Raw genomic sequence first — 25,346 nt, forward strand, 5'->3', positions numbered from 1 at the left:
GTTGCAGGATATAGTTAATGAATAGGGTGCTGCAACTCACCCTTCCCTCCTCCCCACACCCCTCACCCAGCAATCCTGAAAAACAAAATGCTTTGGCAGAGAAGTTGCACAGAAAACTGCTAAGGTGTGGGTGTTGATGATGAAAAGTGGGTATAAAAGTAAACAGCCTTGCTCTTGTTACTCAAGTTCTTTGATCTGCCTCAGTTCTTGTAGTGTTACAGGGCTGTGTTTAGAAATGTACTTTGATTTCAAGAACATTTTCTAATATCTGCAGGTTTCAAAATATGTCCCATATTTTCAATGATTTGCAATAGCTACAGATCATTGGTCTTTTTCAGTAGCATCTGATAGAGAGGGCCAGTTCCTACAAGTTTTGTGAACATCGTTGACCTGAGTAGGAGAAAAAAATGCTGTTTGTATCCTAGTCGGAGGAAAAGTTAGTTTTGGGTTCCACTCTACCTGTACAATGGGAATATGTTACGTGTCCCCTAATCCTGGGATCAGATTTCACATCTCATCACTTGTCAGCTAATTCAAAGACATGGTAATATTATAAGAAATCATGTTGTATTAGGTGGTGTACATCTCACAGTAACCGAGCACAGTTTGCTGTCAGTAGAAAAAGTGAAAACAAAACAAACAAACACAAAAAACAACTCCACACATTGAAACATAAAACATTTGGGATATCATTTCTCTTGTAGTCATTATAGCAAGGTATTAAGAAAAAAGTGTTGTATGTTGGGCATTACAATGAGACTGAGTTACGTCTTCACAAACAGTTTCACATTTTACCCACACTTCTACTGCACCAAGGAAAAAGGAGGACTGGCATTTTAAAGTAGTAGACTAAAAAGCATGAAAGGCCAATATCCTGCTAGCAACACTTTCCCCTCGCAGCATGAAGATAAACTGTAGCAGCGTCTTTTACAGACTCATTTCTAATGAGGTGTCACATTTAGCCCCTAATTTTCCTAACATGAATGCCATGATTACATTTAGTTTACATTGCTCTAAACTTACCTTTACCTAAAAAAGAAGAAACAGAAACAGTTTTTAGAAATTCCTCTTTGGTATATGCTTGGTATTTTTATCCATGTTGTAGAAATGCTAAATCACACTTTGATTAAACCTTGTCCTTTTCAAATACCTCAGCCTAATAAAGCATTTCCATATGCATATACAAATATTTATTAGATACATAACATAACATTGAAGTACTTTATCTGAAAAGGAGGAGGCTGATTAATTGAAGAAGAATTTGACTTCCCAGGCCATTTTTTAATTAAAAAGGAAAATTTTTGAGGATTTAATCATAATGATTAACTTATGTAACGTAAAACTTTTTTCGTGGTCAGTCTATTACTTTCTGACCGTTTTGAAGTTTTGCTAAAGGAGGTTCAGAACAGTTTTGAATAGTGAGAAATGTGGAAATCAGTTATAAAACAGTGCCACAACTTAGAACTATAAAGCTGTGACATTGCCACTTGTCCAACAAATACATCATAAATTTTAACTAGTAAAAATCATTCTGGAGCTAGAACAAACTCAATAGGAGGACCAAATTGCATCAGATTTTAACTGAGATAAGACCATATGACGTAGGTCTTCAGGAGAAGGGTACAAGAAAGAAACTGAGTTACTTTCTGCCAAATTCTGTTGCAGAAGCAGCACACATTTAGGAAAAACAGATTAGAGATGTGCAGAAAAAAAGTTCAATAGTTTCACTGGATGGTTTCTGAAACTATGGGTGCCTTCTGAAGCTACACTCACTGCAAAATCTTCATTAGCTACTTAACAAAGCAGTATAAACTTCCAGTTTATAGCTTCCAGTGCTAGGTCAGCTCTGCCTCCTATGCCATGCACAGTCTTTCCCCAGTTCATGCCAGCGCGCTCCCAGCCCAGCCGCGTTGCTCCCTCCTGCTCGGGCACACACAGAGGGGCTGAGGAGCTGCCGCAGGGCCAGCTCTCACCCCAGCTGCCCAACGTGGAGTGAGCTCCCTCTGTGCACCAGATTTTCACGCCTGATGAGAAAGGAACCCGTCTTTGTGTTTTTCACTTCCCTGAGATTGCAGGGCACAATGGTGACTATGAATTTTCTGTCTTATTACCAGAATTCAACAAGGACGGACCTTTCGCAATACCAGCAGTCTTAGATGAGTGTGGGCTTGAAAAACTTGAAAACTATTGGACCACGAAGTGCATTAGGAAGTAAATCCTAAGTCTTGCAAGCTTCTCAGCATGCTTGGGAGACCTAAATGCCTTAAATTCTGGGCAGTTCTGTTGGTGACACTGAATAAACGCTTAAAGAGATTGGTACATGGGGCTCTGCAGATGCTCTCGCACCGTGCTGACGAGGATGCGTTCACTCACCCCTTTGGAGAGTGAGGCCATCCCTGCTTTCAGTGCTGAGCTCCCGTCCTTACCAGCTGAAGAGGAGGAAGGGGACGTGGCTGTCTGCACAGGTCTGGTAGCTTAAACCTCCTGGTGCTACCTGCAGCTGTTGTGGGAGGCATCGCCTTGTCTGTGGCGGTGGGTGGGTGTGCAGCTGTGTGCACGCGTGCATGCAGGTGTGCGTAACCTAACTCACAGGTACCAGGACTAGCGTAGGGAATAAACCAAGGAAAGCAAAAAAAAATAACGAGATGGCCACTTAGCAGAGGTACTTGGCACCCTGCAAAACCGACCATGTTGCTCCCACTTCTATGCCAGCACAGGGATCGCTGCATGGCATTTATATCGCAGAAATACAACGGCAGGGTAACACTTGGTCCCCCCACCCTTTTTCTGGGACATGCACGCAAACAGCCATGTAGAAGGAAGCCCACTTCAGATATGCTGCACAGTTCCGAAGGCGTAGAGGAAATGAAAACGCTTGCAGCCTAGCATGTGTATTCTCAAGAAGGAATTCGTTTAATCAAGACAAACGCCTTCTAGTCTTCATCAGACTCAGTTATTTCTCCTCTAACAGTCTCACATTTTATTCTTACGTGTTATATTTCATCAAAAAGGACTAGCATTTAAAAACAGCATTATCATTATACATAAAAGGCCAATGTTCTGTTAGGAAGGCTTTCCCCTCAAAGTTTAGAGTTAAACTGTGTCAGCATCTTCTCCAGCTTTATTGCTAGTGCCATGTTACCTTTGATCTTTAACTTTCCTGACATGAAGGCCATGGTTGGTTTTAGTTTACCTAAAAAAAAGATACAGCATTATCAGGAAAAGAGTTGGAGACAGACCGTGCGGACGAAACCTCGGTATCCTACAGTAGTATCTGGTGGTTACTTTGCTACCCAGCTCGTGTAAAAGCAGCACGCATTTAGGAAAAACAAATGAGAGGTGTGCACAAAAGAAGTTCAGTAGACTGACTGGGTGCTTTCTGAAACTGCGGATGCTTTCTGAAGCTACGCTCCCTGTGAAATCTCTAATAGCTACTCAACAAAGCACTATCAACTTCCGTGCTCGTTTTGTTCACAGACATAAGAGTCCAGAGGAGCCCAAGGAACTCTATCCTGCTTGCACCTGGGCCACTAGAAGCTTAATGCTCATCCAGTTCCAGGACTACAAAGAGAAGAGCCAGTCCACTAGGCTACCAGCAGAATGAAATGTTCAGAACAAAGCATTCTGGGCGCGAGGCATCGCCGCCCCTCTGGTGAATGCCTTCGTTACTCACCTGTGAACATTTTCACAAAGTCGCCACTCGACATGCTCATAACTACGTCGGCCGTCACAGGAGGCTTTCCAAAGCCGGCGCTCCCGTCATTGGTTTTCAGGTCGATGTACCAAGTGCCTCCGTCATCACCTGAGCGCAGCAGGGAGAACGAGCGGCAGTCTCCAGGCTGCCTTTGGCTAGGCATGGGAGCGTGTGAAAGTTTTACAAGAGCTGCTCTTTCTTACCAGATAATTCAAACTGGAAGACACCCTGCGTAGATCTCACAAATTCTTTACTGATGGCTCCCTGAATAACTCTGAATGTTTCTGCAACAGGACTCGAAGCAGATTCTGTATGACCCTTAGCCCCATCTGGGCCTTCATGCTTGGATCCACTTGATTTCTTTTCCTCCTTGAATGCCTGGGAAGCGCCTACAAGACATTAATTCTTCTGCAAAGTCTTCAAAGCCTGAAGTCCATTCACAACTTTAATCAGCATTTTACTAGACTGTAGCAAACACGCACATTTAACAATAAAGAATAGCATTTGTGACTTAAAAGTCCCATCAAGCTGAACAGCCTCTAAAATGTTGTATAAAGTTGGTTAGGTCTTGAGCATCAGAAATTAATTAGGACTGTTTTGTGAATTGCTACTAAATAACCTGGACTGCAAGGTTCAGGGAGTTAACAGCATCAGACTCTCTCAGAAAAGATGTAGAGCATATGCACAAATAATATTTTCAAGGGAAAAGGGCTCTGCCCAAACTTAGCACCCTTCTGCCATTTTCTCATCTCTCTTTTGACACTTTTATTGACACCTATTCAGCATTCTTAATTTCTGTCTACTTCTTGATAAACTGTAATTCTGAAAAATCAATGTTGATGCTTTTCTTAAAGAAGACTTCTCCCTTTTGTCTAAGAGCTCGTAAATTAGTCAGGTTTCACCTAAGAAGCTAGAAGTTGTTTTTTTGTATAAATCCAGCAAGATAGATCATATGACAGTCTTGCAAAGTGTGGTGTTTACTATTTATATTTTTTATTTCCAGCAATCTTTACATGTGATCTTCAGGACAAAAAAAATGATTCTTCAAAATAGGGCATTGATTATAAACCATGAAAGTTTCACAGTCCTGCAGAAGGTAATGTGCTTTCCCTGACATGAAGTACAGACACTGCTTTCACTTCCATAAATCATACACTTCAAATTAGAAAAGTTTTTATTTTTTATTTTTTTTCCCCAAATAGCTTGAATGGAGTCCAAGTTCTGGTCAGAAAAGAAGAAAACTTGAAATACAGAGGAAATTTATTATCATCAGAAATTATCAACTCCAACTAGGTGTTAAACAATAACATATGCATTGTCCTGGGCAACAGTTTTGAGCTGAGGAATTCCAAACAATTGGATTTATTGGCAATTAGTATAAATGTTTAATTATTGATTTTATCATTGATTAATGAAAACAAACAAACACTTAGAAAAAAACACCTCAGCTCCCCTTTGCACACCTCTCCTCCACCCTCCCCAGTCTCCAATACCATCACTGCACATACAAGCATTCCCTTTGGTGATGTGACAAGTGGTGCAGGAGTCGGTGCATTGCTACTTAATTGTTCCCAAGTGTGTTTCCCCATGAGCTGCAGTCCCTTTACAATTGTGTCTCCTCCTCTGCCTCCTCTCTGTCACTGTCTGCTTGAGAACTCTGCTGCAGCCCTGCTTACCAGGTTAATTTGCTCCTCCCTGGAAAAGAAATTCCAGTATATCACATGTTGAGTGCCTTCACATGCAGTATTTCCTTAAGGAAATCTTCTGCGTATGAAATGTGTATGAAATCTTTCTGTTATGAAATTTGAGTTTGATCCAAATGTGGGAATTGCTCCTAGCAGCAATGTACACAGAAAATTTCTCATCGTTTGCTGCTATGTGTCCAATTCAATTTTTCTTTAACATTCCAGTCAAATAGCAGTGTATTTAAGAGGAATATTTTAGACACAATGATTCTTCTTCTAAAAATTTTCCTCATACTAAGTTGAAGTAACAGCACTGTTCATTTGGGTGCACATTTGTACATTTGTACATCACACATTTTTTGCAGTGAAAAAAGAGAGGAAATGATACCATACATGATATGGAACTGGAGTATCAGAAATCTATACCCCTGGTGTGCTGGCTGACACTGGATGTGTGTCTTTTACTTCAGATGCCTCACTTTTCATCTGAAAAGTCAGAAGTTTGTGCCTATTTCTACATTGACCTTGAGACATACTAGAATATAAAATAAAAATAAATGGACTTAAGTGACAGTGTAATGCTGAAACCAATTCAAATAAACGGGGCAGGGCTAGGGAAACAGGAAGGGCAGAAGCAAGTTGATTGCAACTGTGGCTGGAGGGAACACAAGAGCTGATAACTGATCTGAAAGATCTCCTCAGTGCCCAGCTGAAATGTCTGTGTGAGAGCATTCCAGCTACCTCCTTCTGAACGGTCACATTTTCATAGAAACATTAAGGTTAGAAAAGCCCTCCAAGATCATCAGGTCCAACCACCCCCCTACAAACAACGTCACCCACTAAACCATGTCCCTAAGCACCACGTCCAACCTCTCCTTGAACACCCCCAGGGACGGTGACTCCACCACCTCCCTCGGCAACCCGTCCCAATGCCTGACTGCTCTTTCCGGGGAGAAATTTCTCCGAATTTCCCCCTTTCTCCCCGCATTTCCTTAGGTGACCACAGGGTGCGTGCCGTGAAATGGGGTGACAGCAGAGCGGGGCGTTAACCACGGCAGCACACCAAACCACCCAAACCCTTCCCCGTTTCCTTTCCGTTCCTTTTTCCAGCTCGGGGTCGGCTGCCGCCCCCGGCCCCAGCCACCCCCGGTGTCCCCACAGCCCCTCGTACCGCTCCCACCCCCGTGCCCCCCATCCGCCCCTCACACCGGGTCCCCTCACACCGCCGTCCCGCCCCGCCACCGCCTCCCGGCCGCGGCGGCTGCGCCGTGAGGGGGCGGCCCCGGGCGGCCCGTCCCCGCTCCGCCATGCTGCCCAACACGGGGTAAGGCGTCCGGCCTCCCTCCTTCCTTCTCCGCGGGGCTGGGGACGGGGCAGAGCCGCGGGAGGGACCTTGGGGGGGGCCGGGGTTTGGGGCCGGGGGGCGTCCCGGCGGTCGGTGTGCTGCGCGGGGACGTGCTGCAAGGAGAGCAACTGCGGGGGGCTTGGGTCCGAGCTGCGCGGTGTCTCTGCGGGTCTGTGTGGTTTAAAGTAGTTTGGGTACAAAAAGTTAAGCCGAGCCGTGCCCACCCAGTCCGGCGATCACATTGTCTTTCATTAAAGGGTCTTAATTCAGAGGAATTTTGTTGCCTTTTGGAGAGACAGCGCTGCGAATGGACGGGAACATAAGTTGGCCTTAATTTTGTGAGCAGGATTGTTCGCTGAATTCCTAACGTGGCTAGGCAAGTTGTAAAAAGTGCCCTGGTGGAGCCTGCTGGTTTCTGTAGTAGTTCGAGCCCGGTGTGAGATCAGTCCATCTTCATGTTTTTCATTTCCCTGAGGCTGCAGAGCCCGGAGGTGGGTTTGACATTTTTTGTCTTACTGCCAGAGTCCAGCAGGAATGGAAGCAATAAAGGAGCAGCCTTCACAATATAGGCAATTTTAAACAAGCACAGGTATTAAAAACTTGTAAACTATTGGACCATGAAGTGCATTAGGAAATAAATCCAAAGTCTTGCAAGTGTCTCAGCATGCTTAGGAAAGTTAAATGCTTTACAGTCTGGGTAGTTCTCTTGGTGAGGCTGAAGGAGCACTTAAACAGGTTGACCCAGCTGGCTTTGCAGATGCTGTCACACCGAGCTGAAGGTGATAAATTAAATGAGTAAAAGTAAAACCGAGAAGGAAGCAAGATTATTATTTTTTAAACACAAAAGCGTGAGAGTATCAACTCAGCTCAAAGTTTCAGAGAGGAAATTCATTTCTGAAAAAGAATTTTTCCTGTTAGTAAGGCTTTGCATGTTTTGGTAAACACTATTTCTATGGGCTTCTGAAAGAAATGGAAGCTCCTGGAGGAGCTTCGTTTGAAGGACTGAAGGACCTCTAGAGAGTGAGTGTGGTCAGTGGTGGTTGTAAGCCTGGGGAGAAGACTTTGTGTAGGCTGGAGAAGCAGCTGTGCAGAAAAGTGGCAAGGAAAAAAAAAAAGACTCAAGCCAGTGAAAATATAACTAGAATGAATAGAATGTTTCCCAACATTTTAAACAGAGTAATAATCTGGGCAAAGGAATTGAATCCGTGTGAATTCCTCCAGTCACAGCATAATTCAGGTTGGAAGGGACTTTGAGAGGTCTCCAGCTCACAACGTCTTGCCCAAAACCAGGCCAGCTGTGAGGTCAGTCTGGATTGCTCTGTTTTACATCCACCTGGGTCTAAAGAACCTCCAAGGCTGGAGACGGCTCAGCCCGTCTTGGCCCCAGCTCTGCAACCTGACCTTCCCCATGGAGGGGACTGCCTGAACCTCTCCGGTGCGAACCTTTCTTCTCTTAGTTTGAAGGAACACATTGTCTGTAATCCTCCTGCGGTGTGCCACAGTGGATGTGCTTGGCTGTCTCCTTGATCACCTCATAGTGAGGGGCTGCTGTTAGGTTCCCCCAAAGATGTGCCTTCCTCAGGCTGAACTGGCCCGGGTCCCTGAGCCTCTCCTCACAGGGCCGGTGCTCCAGCCCTTAAACATTTCTGTCTCCCTCTGCTGAACTTCCATTTTGAACTTGCCTTGTATTTAGAGGCCCAAAACTGGTCATAGGGTCCATGTGTAGTCTTAGAAGTGCCAACTAGAGGTGCATATCCCCTTCCCTCAGTCTGCTGGTTATGGTGTTCCTGCATCCTGGGGTGCTGCTGGCTTTCCCTGGCAGGGCATGCTGCTGACGTATGCTCAGCTTGCTCTCTGCCAAGTGTCCCCATCCCTTTTCAGCTGTGCACCTCCCTGTCCACTCAGTCCCCAGCCTGTGTCATTGCAGGGACCCTTTCTTCCCAGTTGCAAGGCTGTCCATTTGTCCTTGCTGAATTTCATGAGGCTTCTGTTACATTCATCCGGCCTGTCAAGGTCCCTCTGGATGGCAGCCTAGCCCTCAAGCACATCCGCCAGTTGTCATCCCTGCCAAGTGCACTTTGTCATCTCCTCCATGCTGGCGATAAAGGTGTTGAACAGAACTGGTGCTGGAGGAGATCCGACTTAATGCTGTCCTCCAGGCAGAGTATGACTTACCCAAACCACCACCCTCTGGGCTTGACCAACTAACTGTTTGTTAACCCTCAGGTTGTGCACCCATTAGGGCCATAATGTCTTAATTTTTGAGAGATGGCATTGAAAGCCTTGCTAAAGTACATGGTATCTGCTGCTCTTGCTCTGGCTACAAATCCCCTAATTTTATCACAGAAGGCAATCAGGTGAGCCAGGCGTCTTTCACCCTTGGAAAACCCGTGCTGACAGTTCCCAGTCGTCTTCTTAAAGTGCTGCCAGAGAAGTTGGTCCACGGTTTTCCCAAGAACCAGGACAAGTCTGGTGAGCCAGTGGTTTGGTGAATTGTTCTTTTGGGCGTTCATGTTTGCTTTCCTCTAGTAGTCGGGGAGCACCGCTGATCTCTCTGGCGTTTCATAGGTGATAGAGAGGGGCCTTGCAAGGGTGTCAGCTTTCTTGGTACAGCATGGTCCATGGACATGTATGACTTACGTCCTCTTAGGTAGCTTCCAGCTTGACTTCTGTTTGCTGCCAGTTGTTCTCCTCTTATTGAACGAGGTCTGGGGCACCTTGCTGATGAAGACCAGGGCAAATGCAGCATAAGGTACCTCAGGCACCCCCAGTACCTGCTCGCAATAAGTCACCCCAACTATTCAGCAACAGGCCTGTTTTTTCCATGTTCAGCCTCTTACTGCCCTTGTAACAGCAGGCGATCTAGTTGCCTTTGACACCTTTTGCGAGCCTTAGCTGCAGGTGAACTTTGATTTTCCACTGCTTGATTCCTCCCTTGTAGCCTGTCCTTGCCTGCACCCCTGGATGACATCTTTGTATGTGTTAGCTCAGTCGTGAGCGCCCTGCGTAGCTGTGTCAGTCTGCTGATACATCCGCTTGCCTTCCTGAGTGCCGGAATGGACAACTCCTTGGATGCTCCACGCTCATGGAGGGGCCTCGAGCCCTGCCAGCCTTCCTGACCTGCTCGGTCCTTCAGAGCTGCCTCTCGCAGGACCCCATTTCACAGAATCACAGGGGCTGGCAGGCACCTCTGGAGGTCACCCGGTCCAGCCCTCCTGCTCAAGCAGGACCGTGTCCGTTTACCTGTTCCCTTACTGAGGTGGGGTCTGCACACCTCACATTGGTTTGGGGAAGGTAGAAGCCAAAACCTGGCCTTATTTTTCTGAGTTTAACACCCTGATTGTGAATTACAGAGGTGATCTTTCCTCATTGTGCATGTGACTCAACTCTAGGCAGCGTTTTTTTGCGATTCACTGTATTTTGAGATTTTTCTTCCCATGCCTCTCTAGAACCCAATTCTGCAGAAGGCAGCTGCTTGAATTGGTATCTGCAGGGCTTCACTGACTTGTGGGACTCTGCTGCTGACTAAGATTGCTGTTGCAGGGGAAGATTTCCTCCCCCTTCCTGCCTTGTTTCAGTTTTCAGTCTTCTGAGAGCAAATACCCTCCTCGAGGTTGCTTTAGAGAGGGATGTTCTCAGACCGGAGGGAGAAAACTGAGACCTGGAGGAACAGTAATTAAATCAAGTGTAGCCCAGACTGAATATAAAACCACATCACATTCATGATGTGAGTGAATGGTGACGCTGTTGTAGCACATGGTTTTTATTCATTCTTTAACTGGGGTTGAAAATTTGGACTGCTTGTCATTTTTCACTCAATTATGAAAAGCAGCACAAGTTTTCTGCAGAACACCACAGTCCACATTCCTTCATTTGGAAAACCTGTGGTCTAAGAGACTTTATAGTCAAGTATGTCCGAAGTTAGAGTTGAATTTTTAGCTCTTAAAATTCAGTGACATTATGTATGTAAGAAAAATATCTTCTGACACTCCAAAATCTGTTAGTTTCTCCGGGGGTTTTGATTGGACTGATTTTGGGGTGATCTATTAGATTAAATGTAGTTACTGGGAAACTGCTGAGTTTAGTGTAAAAACTTTAAGAGAAAAAATGACTTTCTGAAAATCATATTTCTGGCACTTCTCTTTGGCACCCTGCATTGGTATTGTGATTCTGGTCCTGAACTTTATACCATGTTGAGACACTGATTCTTTGCGTTTAGAGGGCTGTGAGAAGTGAATTACAGAGAGCTGCACAGGAGTGTCACGTCATTAGAAACCGGCATTTCGATTTACAACTGACTCCTTTTTTGGTTTTGGAGAACTTAAGCAGCTCTGTTGTAAACAGTGCTGGATCATTGTACAAAAAGGTCACTGGGTGACCTGTGTAACCTTCCTGCTTTGCTGCGTTTATAAACTTGGAACATCATCTCGTCTTCGGTGGTGGTGTAGGACTGTACTTTGCTGTAGCTTTGTCCATCTCTTCTGTAGTTTGGGTCCGTTTTTGTAGTAAAATGTTGAAGGAAGTTGGCTGGCTAGAAGACTGTGCTGGTTGTTTTTGTCCTTGAAGAGTGCTAAAAAGTCAGTGATTTACAGTTTTTGCTTTGTTCCCCCTCTTATTTACCCTCCTTATCTTTTTATCTTTAGGAAACTAGCAGGATGCACTCTCTTCATCACGGGCGCAAGCCGAGGCATTGGCAAAGCCATTGCCTTGAAGGCTGCCAAGGATGGTGCAAACATTGTGGTGGCTGCCAAGACAGCAGAGCCCCATCCTAAACTTCCAGGGACTATCTACACTGCTGCAGCAGAGAGTAAGTTGTAACAAATGAGGGTGGGCTTCAGGTGCTGGGCTGCGTGCATGTCCTACCTTAATTTTTGTGAGTGGAAAACTGCTTAGACTCCCTTAGCGCCGGTTCAGCTTTAAAACAATACGCTTAACTGGTTCTCTTGCCTCCCAGGAGTTCTGTGAGGTATCAAAATATAACAGTGATGAAGACATATGTATGTAGATGTGAAAATGCTGTGTTAATTTAGATGTCTAGTTGTGCCATACACAATCTCAGTGTTAGGCTTCGGTTCTGGCTATCCTGTTCTTTATGCAACGTGGAAAGGTCACAATTTGAGAGTCTTGTTTTTGATGTGTTCATTGGAGAAGAGATTCTCAGCAGACTATTTGTTCAATCTGAGAGACAATTTTTAAACGTTTTATTTTCTAATTATGCAGTTGAAGCGGCTGGAGGAAAGGCTTTGCCATGCATCGTTAATGTGAGGGAAGAACAGCAAATTATTAATGCTGTGGAGAAAGCCGTGAAGACTTTTGGAGGTATGCTGAGATGTGGGGGAAAGGTTAACAGGCAGATTGTTCAAACAACAAAAAAAAGAACAGCCTGCCTTACTCCTGCTTTTTGTCCCTAACTGCTAACATGAAATGGCTTATTTTAAAACCAGGGATTGATATTTTGGTGAACAATGCAAGCGCCATCTCTTTGACTGGCACTTTGGAAACAGAGACAAAGAAGGTCAATCTCATGATGGATGTCAACGTACGAGGAACCTACCTCACGTAAGTGCTGAGAAAGGAGAGTGAAGAAATTTTAACAAAATGTTTGACATTACCTCAGTTTACCTGAGGTACTTTCTGCAGCTGAATCTGGTTATCAGACATTATGTTCCTTTAAGTTCTGTTGCTAAAGATCAGTGAAGGAATTGTCATTAGAGTAGTTTAAAAACGCTCACGATCAGCCTGCTGAATCAGAGAGAGACATGCACAGCATGTCAATAGCAGGTAGAGAGAAAAACAGAAAGAAGGTAATAATTCTGGCTGCGGGGTGGTGGGTTTGTACTTCCACCCTGTGTTGTCTGCTTCTGAAAGCTGAACTGTGAGCAGCGCTGTGCTCATAAAGGAAAATTGTTCTTGCAGCACGGCATTGCACAAAATGCTCTGTGGATGTCCCTTGTTATGTCTCTGAATGGGCTGCGCTGTGTTGCTGGTAGCAAGTGCCATTTACACCTTCAGCCCCCAACAGCAACAGTCACTTTCTAGATGGTAACATCTAGCTATTCCAAATTAATGAAGAATTCTTTAAAACGTCTTTTGTTTGGTGCCTTAAGAAGATTAAAAAAAGCAGATTCTGTGTTGCTGAGAGTGGAAACATATGTGAAAGTTTAATGCCTCTCAAGGGAAGTTACAAATGGTCTTTGTCGTTGCTTTAAAGCAATCAATTGTGAAGACCTAGTAAAGCATTTCAGCCTTTTCTTCCCCTTGCTTTGTGTGTTCCTTCAGTTAGTAATTTGTAGAGTTCTGTTGTCAATTTACTGTTGAGAAGGTTATCGTAGCTAAAAAAAAAATGGCACAGGTATTTTGTCTGTGGAGGAGGTAGGGAGGATTTCCCATTCAGAGGTGTACCTGTCGAAGTGTGTATACCTTGGTTCCTGTGCACTAAGAAACAGGTATCTGTTACTGAACCTCACACACTGTCACTGGAAAGAGTTGAAGCCCCAGCTTATTTTAGCAGGTGATAAAAGACAGTGTCAACTTTAATGATTTTACAGTTGAAGGTGTTTCCTCTGCGGCTGACAGTATGCATGCATCCTGATGAAATGTGTGAATAGGAGGTAGGTAATGTAGTCCACAGCACTGCTGTTCTCCCTAACAAGCTTGATAAAAATTCTCCAGCAGAGGTCACATGCCAACATGTACCCTAGATGTAGAAGTGAAGTCAAATGATGGTTTCTAATAAGGTGAAAGTTGTGCTTTTACAGATGCACGTACATTCTAAGCTGAATGAAGTAGGTGACTCTTCTGGTCACCAGAGAACAGGCTTTGAGTTTTGCTTGGAATTGTCACAATAGCTTTTCACTATGCAGTATTACTTCTGTGATGTGGTTTTGAAGAAGAAATAGATGTGTGATCAGAAGAGGATATATTTAGGACCAAATGATGCTCTGCACTGGTGATTTGGCTTGTTACCTTATTGTGGTTTGTTGCCCCTGTCAGAACTATTACCAGCAGACTATGGCTTCTGAGCATCTGGAAAATCTGCTTTAGTAGGTGCTGCTAGGACAGAATATTTCTGTTGTTCCATTTATCAGATAAATATTTGATACAAGGGCAGGGTTTCAGCTTAGTGTCGGATCTTCAAGAAAGTGAAAATAGTGGTGTGCCATTTTTTATTGTGAGGGTAGGTGTTCTGTAAAATAAGAGGTGACTGACTTGTCTGGTTTCTGTCTTCCAGGTCCAAAACATGCCTTCCATACTTGCGGAAGAGTAAGAACCCCCATATCCTGAACCTCAGCCCACCTATGAATATGAATCCCATGTGGTTCAAAAATCATTGTGGTGAGTGGCATTCAGAGGCTTTGTTGTTATTTTTGAGAACCACATAAATAACTGGTGAAATGTGCAGGAATGCCAGCCCAGAACGCCAGATCTTGTGTTCTTAGCATTCGGTACAGACTGCCTGTAATGGTTCCCCAGAGTCTTTTGCACCTCACATAAAAAAAAAACAACTGGTTTGTGGGAAAACAGAGTGCAAATTTCGTGGTCTAATATGTCCTTTTATTTTCAAGAATGTTCTATGGTTAAGAGACTGCTTTTTCATAGGAATTCTTACGATAACACAGTGTTTTCTGTTACACAAAGAATTAGAAAAGCAAAATCTGTTTTCTTACAGTTTCAGCTTCATGTTTGATTTAATAGAAATAAAGCTCAAGGCTGTATTTCTAATTGGAAATTATTTTGAGGTGTGAAAGAGACCTCATTCTGTGTTTAGGTTAGAACATATGTTGTTCATTTTAAGCTTGTTGAATAGCTTCCAATTTTAGACGCTTGTCCTGTAAATCTCCCCCAGCAAGTCCAAGTTTTTTCCCCCTAAAAGTTTCCTTTCTCAAAATAGAAAAGAAGGATTTAGAATGTCCTTTTTTCTTCCTCTTTTTTTTTTTTTTTTCCCCTACACTAAAATGCTAGTTTGGTCATAAACAGCTACTGTGTCGCAGAAAAAATTGAGAGCTGCTCTCAGTGTTTGTATAAAAATACAATATAAACACCATAAAGTTGAGCTTCGGTCATTGTTTTCATTTGCCAAAAGATGCTTAGCTCATCTTTTAGCTCATTTAGTTGTAGTGAAGAGATGGCAGGCTACAGTTCGCATCTGCCAAGGTACAGGGGAGGAAGCGAGAGATTTTTGCTCTGGGAAGATACTGCTTTGTGTCCAAAAACTTAATTTTCCATGCAAAGAAATAACTTTAATTTTGAAGGATAGAAAATTCAAGTTCTGTTGATGGACCGCACATTTTGATCCTACTAAATACAGGATGTTTATATATTTCTTGTTGTAGCTTATACCATTTCTAAATACGGAATGTCCATGTGCGTCTTGGGAATGGCAGAAGAATTTAGAGGAGAAGTTGCTGTCAATGCTTTATGGCCTAAAACAGGTGATTTTTTATGATAATAAAATAATTTTTGTATTTTGTCTTATACAACTTGGTTTATTTAGCTTTAAATGCACTTTAAATTTCTTCTGGAACTGATTCAGGACACCAAGCAATTCTTTTGCATATTCTTTGTTCAGCCTGCATGGATGTTGGTTTTCATTCTTAGCTCTCACTAGACCATTGCCACTTTGATCCTAACTTGTTTTCAGCCTGATTGCAACCCATTCAGCCCTTCTACTTGGCCTGACTGTGCTCCTTTTCATATTCCCAGAGTTCTGGTTTGGGCAGAATCACAAAAGTACTAGCATGCTTTCATTTGCATTACTATTTAGAATTCCCTGCTGGTTAGATTGCCAGGAAGTAGGTGGAACTGGCAATAGACATATCTTTGTAGAGATAATTAAAAAAATAATCCTCATTCTAGAGGTTTTGGCACAGTGGGCCAGCAAATAGTTGTTCACAAAACCATCTTCTTGCAAGTCACAGGACATTAGAGCTTTAAAGTAGAAAAACAGCTTGGTGTTCCCAGATTGTATCAGCTCCAGTTTGTTGTCTGTGGATCAGCGAGAATCAGGGCTATGTTTCAGGATTTAGTCCGCTGTTGGACAAAGAGGCCTGTCCCTTCATCCCAAATACATCTATATGCAGAAATGATACGGATGTCATTAAAATCAGAGAGAGGGTAATCTTGCCCTTTTGATGGCGTGGTCCTAGTCATCACCTTATGATACATTACAACAGCAAAGCTTATTCCCTTAACGTGGAATTAAGCAGTGAGAGAGGCAGAGGGGCAGGAAGAAAGGAAAGAAGAAGAAATAAAAATAATGAAGCAAGAGCCTCTTCTGGGGCTAGTGCTCCAGTTGTAAGCAACGTTTGTACCCAGGCACTTTTCAGCACTTTCCTGTTAGAAATTGCAGGCCCGTTACAGTTTTGAGCGTGGAAACTCTCTGGTTTGCTCCCCCTAAAGTGAGGAGTATGAGCAAAACTTGATGATTTCAGTCAAAGTCAACTGAGTTTCTTTGCTTAAATGCTCTGGGTGGTAGTCAGTTGAACGCTTACGTTGGTATATCTGTCAGATCAGGTCGTTTTTCACTGGTCTGGATACTTGCATTGTAAATTCTCCCAGTACATTAATATCTTACAAACTCTGCTTGTGCTGAGTTTTACTCACAGAAATATTTTATTTAGGGATTACTTCCTGAATGATAGTTACATCAATACCAAACCTGCATGAATATCATGCTAGGTTCTCTTGTGTGAAAAGTATTTAAATTTTAGCGTAAGATTCTGCACAGTATATTCTGACACTTTTCAGTTCAGTCATGTATTTAAATTATTTTAGTGAATGTGCTCAGTTATTCAGGGTTGGACGAGCAAAGAGAACATATTAGTTGCTTGTAATAAGTGTTCAGTTTATCTATAGATGCTAAATCCTCGTGTCGTTGAATTACTTATCCATTAGGCAGAATAAGATGATGTAGTCAATCTTAAGATCTTTTTTTTTTTTTCTTTTTAATCTGGTATTTGTAATTGTTTTGATCTTTTGTTTTTAACATTTTGGCTAAAAATGAAAATTCTCGTTTACAAGCAGTTCTTACGTAGATATATGGCTGCCCGAGGAACATTGTGTTTTCTGGTTTTTTTTTGCCCTGTCCGTGAGGTTTGGGAGTGTTGGGTGCAATGCAAGGAGTTGTAAGTTCTGGAGTTTGGTGATAGTATCTTTGTATTCTCTGGCAAAACTCATACCTGCTGGGTTGTCCGTATGAAATTCTGGGAGTGTTCCCATCCCACCAGTGTCTGTAGCAGAAAGAACAGCTTTGCGTTTGGCACCAATGTCATCTGCCTTAATCGTGACATAAGAAGGAGAAAGTGCTGATGCTGTTGAATTTTAGTGAGCAGGTCTTTAAGGCATGCTGTGTATTTTGAAGAGGATAAGCTGTTCATCTTTGGTATACTGAAGGCAAATGCACACATAACTTCATGGTCTGGATTGCCTTCTTGACAGTGAAGTGAAAGATCGCCTTTCAGGTTTCGAGTCTCTGTTTTATCTGTTATTTCTGAAGGAGTTAGGAACACGCACTTGCTTCCACATGCTTGCTTCTGCAGTAGTCCAAGGAAACCTCACAAAAGTTTCAATGGAGATTTCACAGAATAGGGCAATGCAATTTGCTTCTTAAAGCCTCCCACCCACCAAACCTCATGCCCATCCCTCCTGGCTTGCAGCTAAAATGCCACTGCTGTGTGGGTTTTATATCTCCTCAGAATCCTGTTATTTTATTTTATTTTTAATAAGTGGACATGATATTTTATCTAATGTTTTGTGGTTTTTGGTCACTGACTGATTAAGCATAGAAAATTGTTTATGAGAGTTAAGGACGATGCAGGAATTCATCCAAAGTACCTCATTCAGACAGAGAGGTTTGGCATGACTTATTTTCACCAGCAGCACTTTGTATGGAATATGCAGGCAGAGTATGAGGCAGTAGATGTTCAAAACCTTTCTGCATCAATCTGTGCTCATAGGCTTATATTTAGAAGGATAACATTTGGCACTAATAAGAAGGTGGGAGGTGCATGGGCCAGGAAAAGTGAGCAGGTTAATGAATCCTCAGAGTATTGAAGTATAGTTGTGTCAAAAGGAACTAATAAACTTCATCAGTGTATCTGATGGAAATAACCTCTGAACTGTTGGTAGTTATTAAAAAAATAAAATAATAATTAAATCTTGCAGGATAGGTCACATTTTAGAGGACTGAAGGAAATGCCTGAAGAAGATGTATTTCCTGTCCTCAGAAAGGATAAAAAGACCTAGATGTATGTACAGTGTAACTATATGCCACTTATCTATAGGCGACTATTTGTAGCATTTCACTTGATTTGAAAAAAAGAAGCTGAGGATGATCAAATGTAAATGAAATCCAAAGGCTAGCGCCCACCACAGAAGAGTGCAAAAAGCCTCAGAAGTGAGTGGACAAGGCCATCCACCTCTTACACTTTACCAGAACACACTTTGACAGGAACTCCCGTGACCAGCATTGAACACTGTTGTTCTTTTACACGGCTCCCACTTGGGAATGATCTTTCTCACATCGGTGTGTACAGTGCCTACTCTTTCCTTTTAAGTGATGTTTCAATCATTTCTGCATCAAAGCTGCTGTTACTTTGTGTGGAATGGAAACATCTGAAGGAGAACAAAAATAATTTAAAATCAGGTTTATCTTTCCGCCTCCAGGATCTGTCATCCCCAAGTGGGGGAGGTGATTTGAAATCTGTCCTGGAACCTAGAAAAGAGCAGGGCAGAGTGTTGAGTCTTGAAGAGAAGCTGCAAAGAAGACATGAGGCAGAACTGTATAAGGGAAGACTAATAACATGGCAAATGCCAGAAGCTACAACTGAGCAGCCTCTTTGTGGAAGAGGATGAAAGCAAAGTGAGGTACATACCTCAAGCTGGAAGAGCAAAAGTCCATGTTGGGGGCATTGATAGAAGGGTTGAGAGACATGATGAATGTCATGAGTCCTTCTCATTATTATTCTTTTTCTTCCTTTAATAGCTTTCTATTTTTACTGCTGCTTGTAGAGAATTATTTGTCCGTTGGTAGTATTTCCTAATTTCGTCTTTGTAAGATTTCCTTTCACGTGAAAGGAAAATAGTTCATGCACTTGCCATGAAGATGGGAATTTCATGTCGTCAGTGTTAAACCGTTATTTTCTTATCCTCCAAACTTTCCAGCTATACACACAGCTGCTATGGATATGTTGGGAGGATCTGGAATAGAGAAACAGTGCAGAAAAACGGACATCCTTGCAGATGCTGCATATTGCATTTTAACAAAACCAAAAAGTTTCACTGGAAACTTCATTATTGATGAAGTTCTGCTGAGAGAAGAAGGAGTTAAGGATTTTGATGTCTATGCAATTGCACCAGGTAAAAGAGATCTTTAAAATGAGAGATAAGTTGAGGAAGGAAGGCCATATGAGGAATATGAATATTCTTTTGTGTCTAGGGCCTCTTATGTGAATCTGTAAAAAGTCACATGGCTCAACTTTCGTAACTTGCCTTCCTGGAAAGCACATACTAGTTCACCAAGGCTCAAATCATACATGTCTATTAAAGTAAAGAAATCCATTGACAAAAATAAAATGCACCTGCCCTATAGGTGCATATATAACCATTTACCAAATAGTGAGATAGTGTATCATCTTCAAAGGTTTCTCATTGCATCTGTAAGAGGCCTCTAGGTCTGATTTTAAATGAACCAGAACCCAAACATGTTATTTCATGATTTGTCGTTCCTTCAAATTGCAGTTTTTTTTACATATAAACCGTGGTGTATTTTCATACAAAGTGCATTCCTGTCTGTGCTGTTCACCTTCACTTGGACTTACTGTTATTTTTTAACTCCCCTTCAGGTCACCCCCTGATGCCTGACTTCTTCTTGGATGCTGAAATTGACGTGACAGCCATGAAACCAGAAAGCCATGGTAGGGAAAGCTCCCCATGTACAAGTTGATAATTCCAAGTGATAACGAATGCCTCCTCTATTTCAGATTACTTTCTTTTCTCCCAAGCATTTGTGCTACAGGCTGTTTGGCAAAACCTCTTTTGTATTTGGGATATGATTTATGGACTGTCACACTCTGTAACTTTTACGGTTTATAACTATTGCTTTATTTTGAAGAATTCTCTCTTAACCATCTGAATTGTGTAGTATGAAGGTCACAGGTAAATATTGCTGGAAAAAAGTCAATAGCAAACAATACATTTTGCAGGGGTGTTATATCTGTCTTGCTAAATTTGTAAGAAAGGAATTGATGTAGAGCCTCCATTGCTTCTTAAATGAAATTCCCACAGTCATGTGTGACGTGAATGTCCATGGGGTGAAACGGAGAAATCTTTGTCATAGCAGCATCAGTTTTGCTTTTTCAGAATTGTAGTCTGTCAGGTTGGTGGGCAAGTAAGAATACTGAGTAGTTTTCATGGTGGTGCCAAAACAGGTAGAGAGAAGGGAAGAAGGATGCTAAGTTTGAGCAGAGTCCCTTTCCCATGAAAAAAACAATTTGTGCATATGCTCCAGGACTTTTTTGCCAGAGATAGAAGCTGTTAACTCCCTGGACTGTGAAACCCAGGTTATTTAGTAGCAATTCACAAAACAGTCCTAATTATTTTCTGATACTTAAGATACCTAACCAACTTTCTGCAACAAATTCGAGGGTATTCAACGTGATAAGCCTTGTAAATTGCAAATGCTTTTCTTAATTTTTAAATGTGCATATTCACTGCAGTATGGTAAAATGCCGGTTAAATTAGTGAATTGACCAATAGCTGAGAAGCTTTTGCAGAAGAATTACTGAAAATATTTGTGTTATTAGAAATATACATAACATGCATAAGCATTTCAGCATGAAAGTTCTGTTACTAAAGACACCGATGTTTTTTTTGTTTGTGCTGTCAGGAGTATATTGAGTGCATAGAAAACTGTGCTGGTTAAACATTAGGAATGAATTGTGAACAGTCAGAATTAAATTGTTGCTGTGGTTTCATTTTTACTTTTCTTTTGACATAGTAAGAAGTGAAATATATATTACAGAATTACCCTTAGTGCTGTATACCAGTTTCAGTTGCCGGGTGCTGAAAACTTCATTTATCAGTATTGAAGATACTGTTATTTCAGTGGTATTTTCCCAACTGAGAAGCGTAAGTCCTAGAAAACCGCCTATGGTCAACAGTGTTGCATATAAGCTTTTCAGAGTTCTTTCCCTGTGTTAAGACATGCTGTTTTAGAGTTTTGTGCATCGTTCAGCAAGAAATAATCTATTTCTTGTAGGTGCTTCCCAGGCATTCAAGGAGGAAAAGAAATCAAGTGGATCCAAGCATGAGGGCCCAGATGGAGCTAAGGGTCATACAGAATCTGCTTCGAGTCCTGTTGCAGAAACATTCAGAGTTATTCAGGGAGCCATCAGTAAAGAATTTGTGAGATCTACGCAGGGTGTCTTCCAGTTTGAATTATCTGGTAAGAAAGAGCAGCTCTTGTAAAACTTTCACACGCTCCCATGCCTAGCCAAAGGCAGCCTGGAGACTGCCGCTCGTTCTCCCTGCTGCGCTCAGGTGATGACGGAGGCACTTGGTACATCGACCTGAAAACCAATGACGGGAGCGCCGGCTTCGGAAAGCCTCCTGTGACGGCCGACGTAGTTATGAGCATGTCGAGTGGCGACTTTGTGAAAATGTTCACAGGTGAGTAACGAAGGCATTCACCAGAGGGGCGGCGATGCCTCGTGCCCAGAATGCTTTGTTCTGAACATTTCATTCTGCTGGTAGCCTAGTGGACTGGCTCTTCTCTTTGTAGTCCTGGAACTGGATGAGCATTAAGCTTCTAGTGGCCCAGGTGCAAGTAGGATAGAGTTCCTTGGGCTCCTCTGGACTCTTATGTCTGTGAACAAAAAGAGCACAGAAGTTGATAGTGCTTTGTTGAGTAGCTATTAGAGATTTCCCAGGGAGTGTAGCTTCAGAAAGCATCCGCAGTTTCAGAAAGCACCCAGTCAGTCTACTGAACTTCTTTTGTGCACACCTCTCATCTGTTTTTCCTAAATGCATGCTGCTTTTACACGAGCTGGGTAGCAAAGTAACCACCAGATACTACTGTAGGATACCGAGGTTTCGTCCGCACGGTCTGTCTCCAACTCTTTTCCTGATAATGCTGTATCTTCTTTTTAGGTAAACTAAAACCAACCATGGCCTTCATGTCAGGAAAGTTAAAGATCAAAGGTAACATGGCACTAGCAATAAAGCTGGAGAAGATGCTGACACAGTTTAACTCTAAACTTTGAGGGGAAAGCCTTCCTAACAGAACCTTGGCCTTTTATGTATAATGATAATGCTGTTCTTAAATGCTAGTCCTTTTTGATGAAATATAACACGTAAGAATAAAATGTGAGACTGTTAGAGGAGAAATAACTGAGTCTGATGAAGACTAGAAGGCGTTTGTCTTGATTAAACGAATTCCTTCTTGAGAATACACATGCTAGGTTGCAAGCGTTTTCATTTCCTCTATGCCTTCGGAACTGTGCAGCATATCTGAAGTGGGCTTCCTTCTACATGGCTGTTTGCGTGCATGTCCCAGAAAAAGGGTGGGAGGACCAAGTGTTACCCTGCCGTTGTATTTCTGCGATATAAATGCCATGCAGAGATCCCTGTGCTGGCATAGAAGTGGGAGCAACATGGTCGGTTTTGCAGGGTGCCAAGTACCTCTGCTAAGTGGCCATCTCATTATTTGTTTTTGCTTTCCTTGGTTTATTCCCTACACTAGTCCTGGTACCTGTGAGTTAGGTTACGCACACCTGCATGCACGCGTGCACACAGCTGCACACCCACCCACCGCCACAGACAAGGCGATGCCTCCCACAACAGCTGCAGGTAGCACCAGGAGGTTTAAGCTACCAGACCTGTGCAGACAGCCACGTCCCCTTCCTCCTCTTCAGCTGGTAAGGACGGGAGCTCAGCACTGAAAGCAGGGAGGGCCTCACTCTCCAAAGGGGCGAGTGAACGCATCCTCGTCAGCACGGTGCGAGAGCATCTGCAGAGCCCAGTGTACCAATCTCTTTAAGCGTTTATTCAGTGTCACCAACAGAACTGCCCAGAATTTAAGGCATTTAGGTCTCCCAAGCATGCTGAGAAGCTTGCAAGACTTAGGATTTACTTCCTAATGCACTTCATGGTCCAATAGTTTTCAAGTTTTTCAAGCCCACACTCATCTAAGACTGCTGGTATTGCGAAAGGTCCGTCCTTGTTGAATTCTGGTAATAAGACAGAAAATTCACATTCACCGTTGTGCTTGCTTCACAGACGGGTTCCTCTCTAGCCAGGCGTGACAACCTGGGGCGCAGAGGCATGGAGGGAGGGGAAGCTCACCCCCTGTTGGGCAGCGGCAGCTCCTCAGCCCCTCTGTGTTTGCCCGAGCAGGAGGGAGCAGCGTGGCTGGGTCGGGTGAGTGCTCGCGGCCACACAGCCTGCCAGCTGCAGCGGAGCAGGAGCGCTGGCATGAACGGGGACAAAGGCTGTGCGTGGCGTAGGAGGCAGAGCTGACCTAGCACTGGAAGCCAAAGTTCTCTGAAGGAGAATGAGCTGGCTGAACGGATTGTGCAATAGTGCACATGCTGGTTGCTGCAATGCAATAAGGAAGCGTATGTGCTTTGCCTCTATGCAAAGCAGAAACCTCCACAGCAAATAACACCTGAGAGCTGCCTAGGGTGTTTGATCTGGAAAGAGACACTTTGGATTAGAATTAGATTTAGAGTCTTAGATTAGACTTAGATTTAGAGTCTTCTGAATGGAGAGGGCAAGAAAAAGAATCTTTGGGAAGCAGAAAAAGCAATGCTTTGCTGCATGATCTAAAGGGACAATGGTACCAAATTCTCTTGCTAGGAGCACAGGGTAAGTTTTTCACACTCATACTGGAGACTGTTGGATACACTGAAGTTTTCTCAGCTGGATGGACAGCAGATGGAGGTAGCCTTATGTGTATGGACAAGGGATGGTTGTGGAGGAAGTGGTCTATTTTGGAATTACTGCTGTGTGAGGAAAGCAGGGGTGGCTGGTGCTGGGGTACATTAGCCAACCTGGCACTGGGAAAAGGAACAAAAAGAAAACGAGAAAAGGATTTTGCAGCCAACCTTCCTCAGTGGCAGCTCAGAACTGTGAGCTGGGAAAGAATTAATACAGTGAACTTCCCACTCTATTCCTTGAAGACCGATGAATATTTCAAAAGGGGCATTTTGGTGTTGGACTACACCTTCCCCCCACACCCCCAAATCCAATGTCTTTTTACCTTGAAAATCTGTGTGCCTTATATTTCTTTGATCCAATCCTGCTCAGGTGTGGAGACCTCCTTACAGGATTTTTGAGCTGAGCCCACCCAAACATGAACGTGGCAGCAGGGACAGGAGCAGAGTAGCGCCAGCACTGCGGATGGCTACTGGGAGCATTTTTCGTCTTCCCTCAGCTGGGGCACTGCTTGAAAAATGCAAAACATGGTGCAACTAGCATGGTAACAATCTCCTACAGCAAGCTCCAAAACCAAAAGAGACAGCAAAAAGTGGCTATCGCAAACCAAACGTGCCTGCAGTACAGGAAGGGGCTTGTTTTACGCGATGGTCTCCTGTTGGCCTACCAAGTTCAGCCAAAGGCTATGACTAGATGCAAGTTCGCCATCTAGTGTAGAGTGGAGTGGTTTCCATTCTCTGTTCATGTGAGAGGTTTCACTTCAAACTGAAGTGTTTCCAGTCCAGCTGAAATCACTGGAGCCTTTCCTCTGTCTCACCTTCTGCCTCCCCAGGCCAGGGATGGTCTGTGGCAGGATTGTCTTTCTTCTGCTCCTCCAACCATATCTGTCTCCTCTGCAATTTCCCCCCGGCTCCTCTCCAATTTCACAGCAAAGGCAAGCTGAGCTGTCACTTTGAAGATCCTATACCACTATATCCACACATAACTCTTCCTGCAGGGTCTCGTCCTCCCTCTCAGGGACGCCTGATAGAGACTCTGGTACTACCCCTGCCCTTTACACACTGCCCACTTGGCGATGCTGCCGGGAGACATTCCACCAGCTCCTACCTTTGTCTTGTCCTCCTTCCCTTTTGGCTTTCACACAAAGGTCCAATGCAACATCTGGAGAGCATATTTAGGTTTCACAGAGATTTAGGACAGGGAGGGCGGTTTTGGCCATGGTTCTGAGTCCAGCATAGGAATTAAATCAGCGGGCTTTACTGACTTGAGCAGAAGTCTAGTTAAGCCACAAAGAGACTCACTTGTCCTTGTGTTGTGAAGTCATGGTAGCTATTTGACTGCCACTGCACGTCCGTTTCCTTGGGGCTGCAGATGCCAGTAGGAACAGTCATGAATAAGCCAAAGGGATCAAGGGCTCTCTGAATGCTTTGCTTCCCAGAACATCTTCTACGCCTCTTTCCTGCCTAAGGTCAGAATGCTCCACAGGTGGAAGCCGAGCTGGTCTTGTGAGAAGACCTGCTGAGGCAGGACCTCGTCCACCCTCTGCAGCCCCTCAGCCTAGAGGCAGAGGCCCAGGTACACGGCTCGGGAGCCTCATACCCGCAGTGGGGCTGCACGGCCGTGCCTCCACAGACAGCTGCTGGTTTCAGCACCCACGGGCCTGCCGGCAGGAGAAGCAGCTGGGCACCGT

The 25,346-nt window shown here is 43.6% G+C and overlaps 2 protein-coding genes across 2 annotated transcripts; one reads left to right on the top strand and one right to left on the bottom strand.

Moving 5' to 3' along the window:
- Positions 1 to 2,890: 2,890 nt before the first annotated feature.
- On the bottom strand, positions 2,891 to 6,688 carry LOC310888989 (hydroxysteroid dehydrogenase-like protein 2; the record flags this gene model as incomplete). The annotated part of the gene is made up of 4 exons (XM_083815942.1): positions 2,891 to 3,193; positions 3,674 to 3,802; positions 3,898 to 4,083; positions 6,586 to 6,688. The coding sequence occupies 4 exons, from the start codon at positions 6,686 to 6,688 to the stop codon at positions 3,081 to 3,083; spliced, it is 531 nt and encodes a 176-aa protein (XP_083672068.1). The 3' UTR covers positions 2,891 to 3,080.
- On the top strand, positions 6,546 to 22,174 carry HSDL2 (hydroxysteroid dehydrogenase like 2). Its single transcript, XM_083815950.1, has 11 exons — positions 6,546 to 6,703; positions 11,368 to 11,531; positions 11,945 to 12,043; positions 12,169 to 12,283; positions 13,956 to 14,059; positions 15,058 to 15,156; positions 18,887 to 19,081; positions 19,567 to 19,638; positions 20,982 to 21,167; positions 21,263 to 21,391; positions 21,872 to 22,174. The coding sequence occupies exons 1-11, from the start codon at positions 6,687 to 6,689 to the stop codon at positions 21,982 to 21,984; spliced, it is 1,293 nt and encodes a 430-aa protein (XP_083672076.1). The 5' UTR covers positions 6,546 to 6,686; the 3' UTR covers positions 21,985 to 22,174.
- The last annotated feature ends 3,172 nt before the right edge of the window (positions 22,175 to 25,346 follow it).

Source organism: Anser anser (genome assembly GCF_964211835.1).
Source record: "Anser anser genome assembly, chromosome: Z".
NCBI lineage: Eukaryota > Metazoa > Chordata > Aves > Anseriformes > Anatidae > Anser > Anser anser.

What these genes read in the sequence shown, in the direction of transcription:
- HSDL2 (XM_083815950.1), top strand. An exon ending in CTTCCAGTTTGAATTATCTG is followed by an intron (nt 21,168 to 21,262) that starts GTAAGAAAGAGC and finishes TGCTGCGCTCAG; the next exon opens with GTGATGACGGAGGCACTTGG. An exon ending in CTTTGTGAAAATGTTCACAG is followed by an intron (nt 21,392 to 21,871) that starts GTGAGTAACGAA and finishes TCTTCTTTTTAG; the next exon opens with GTAAACTAAAACCAACCATG.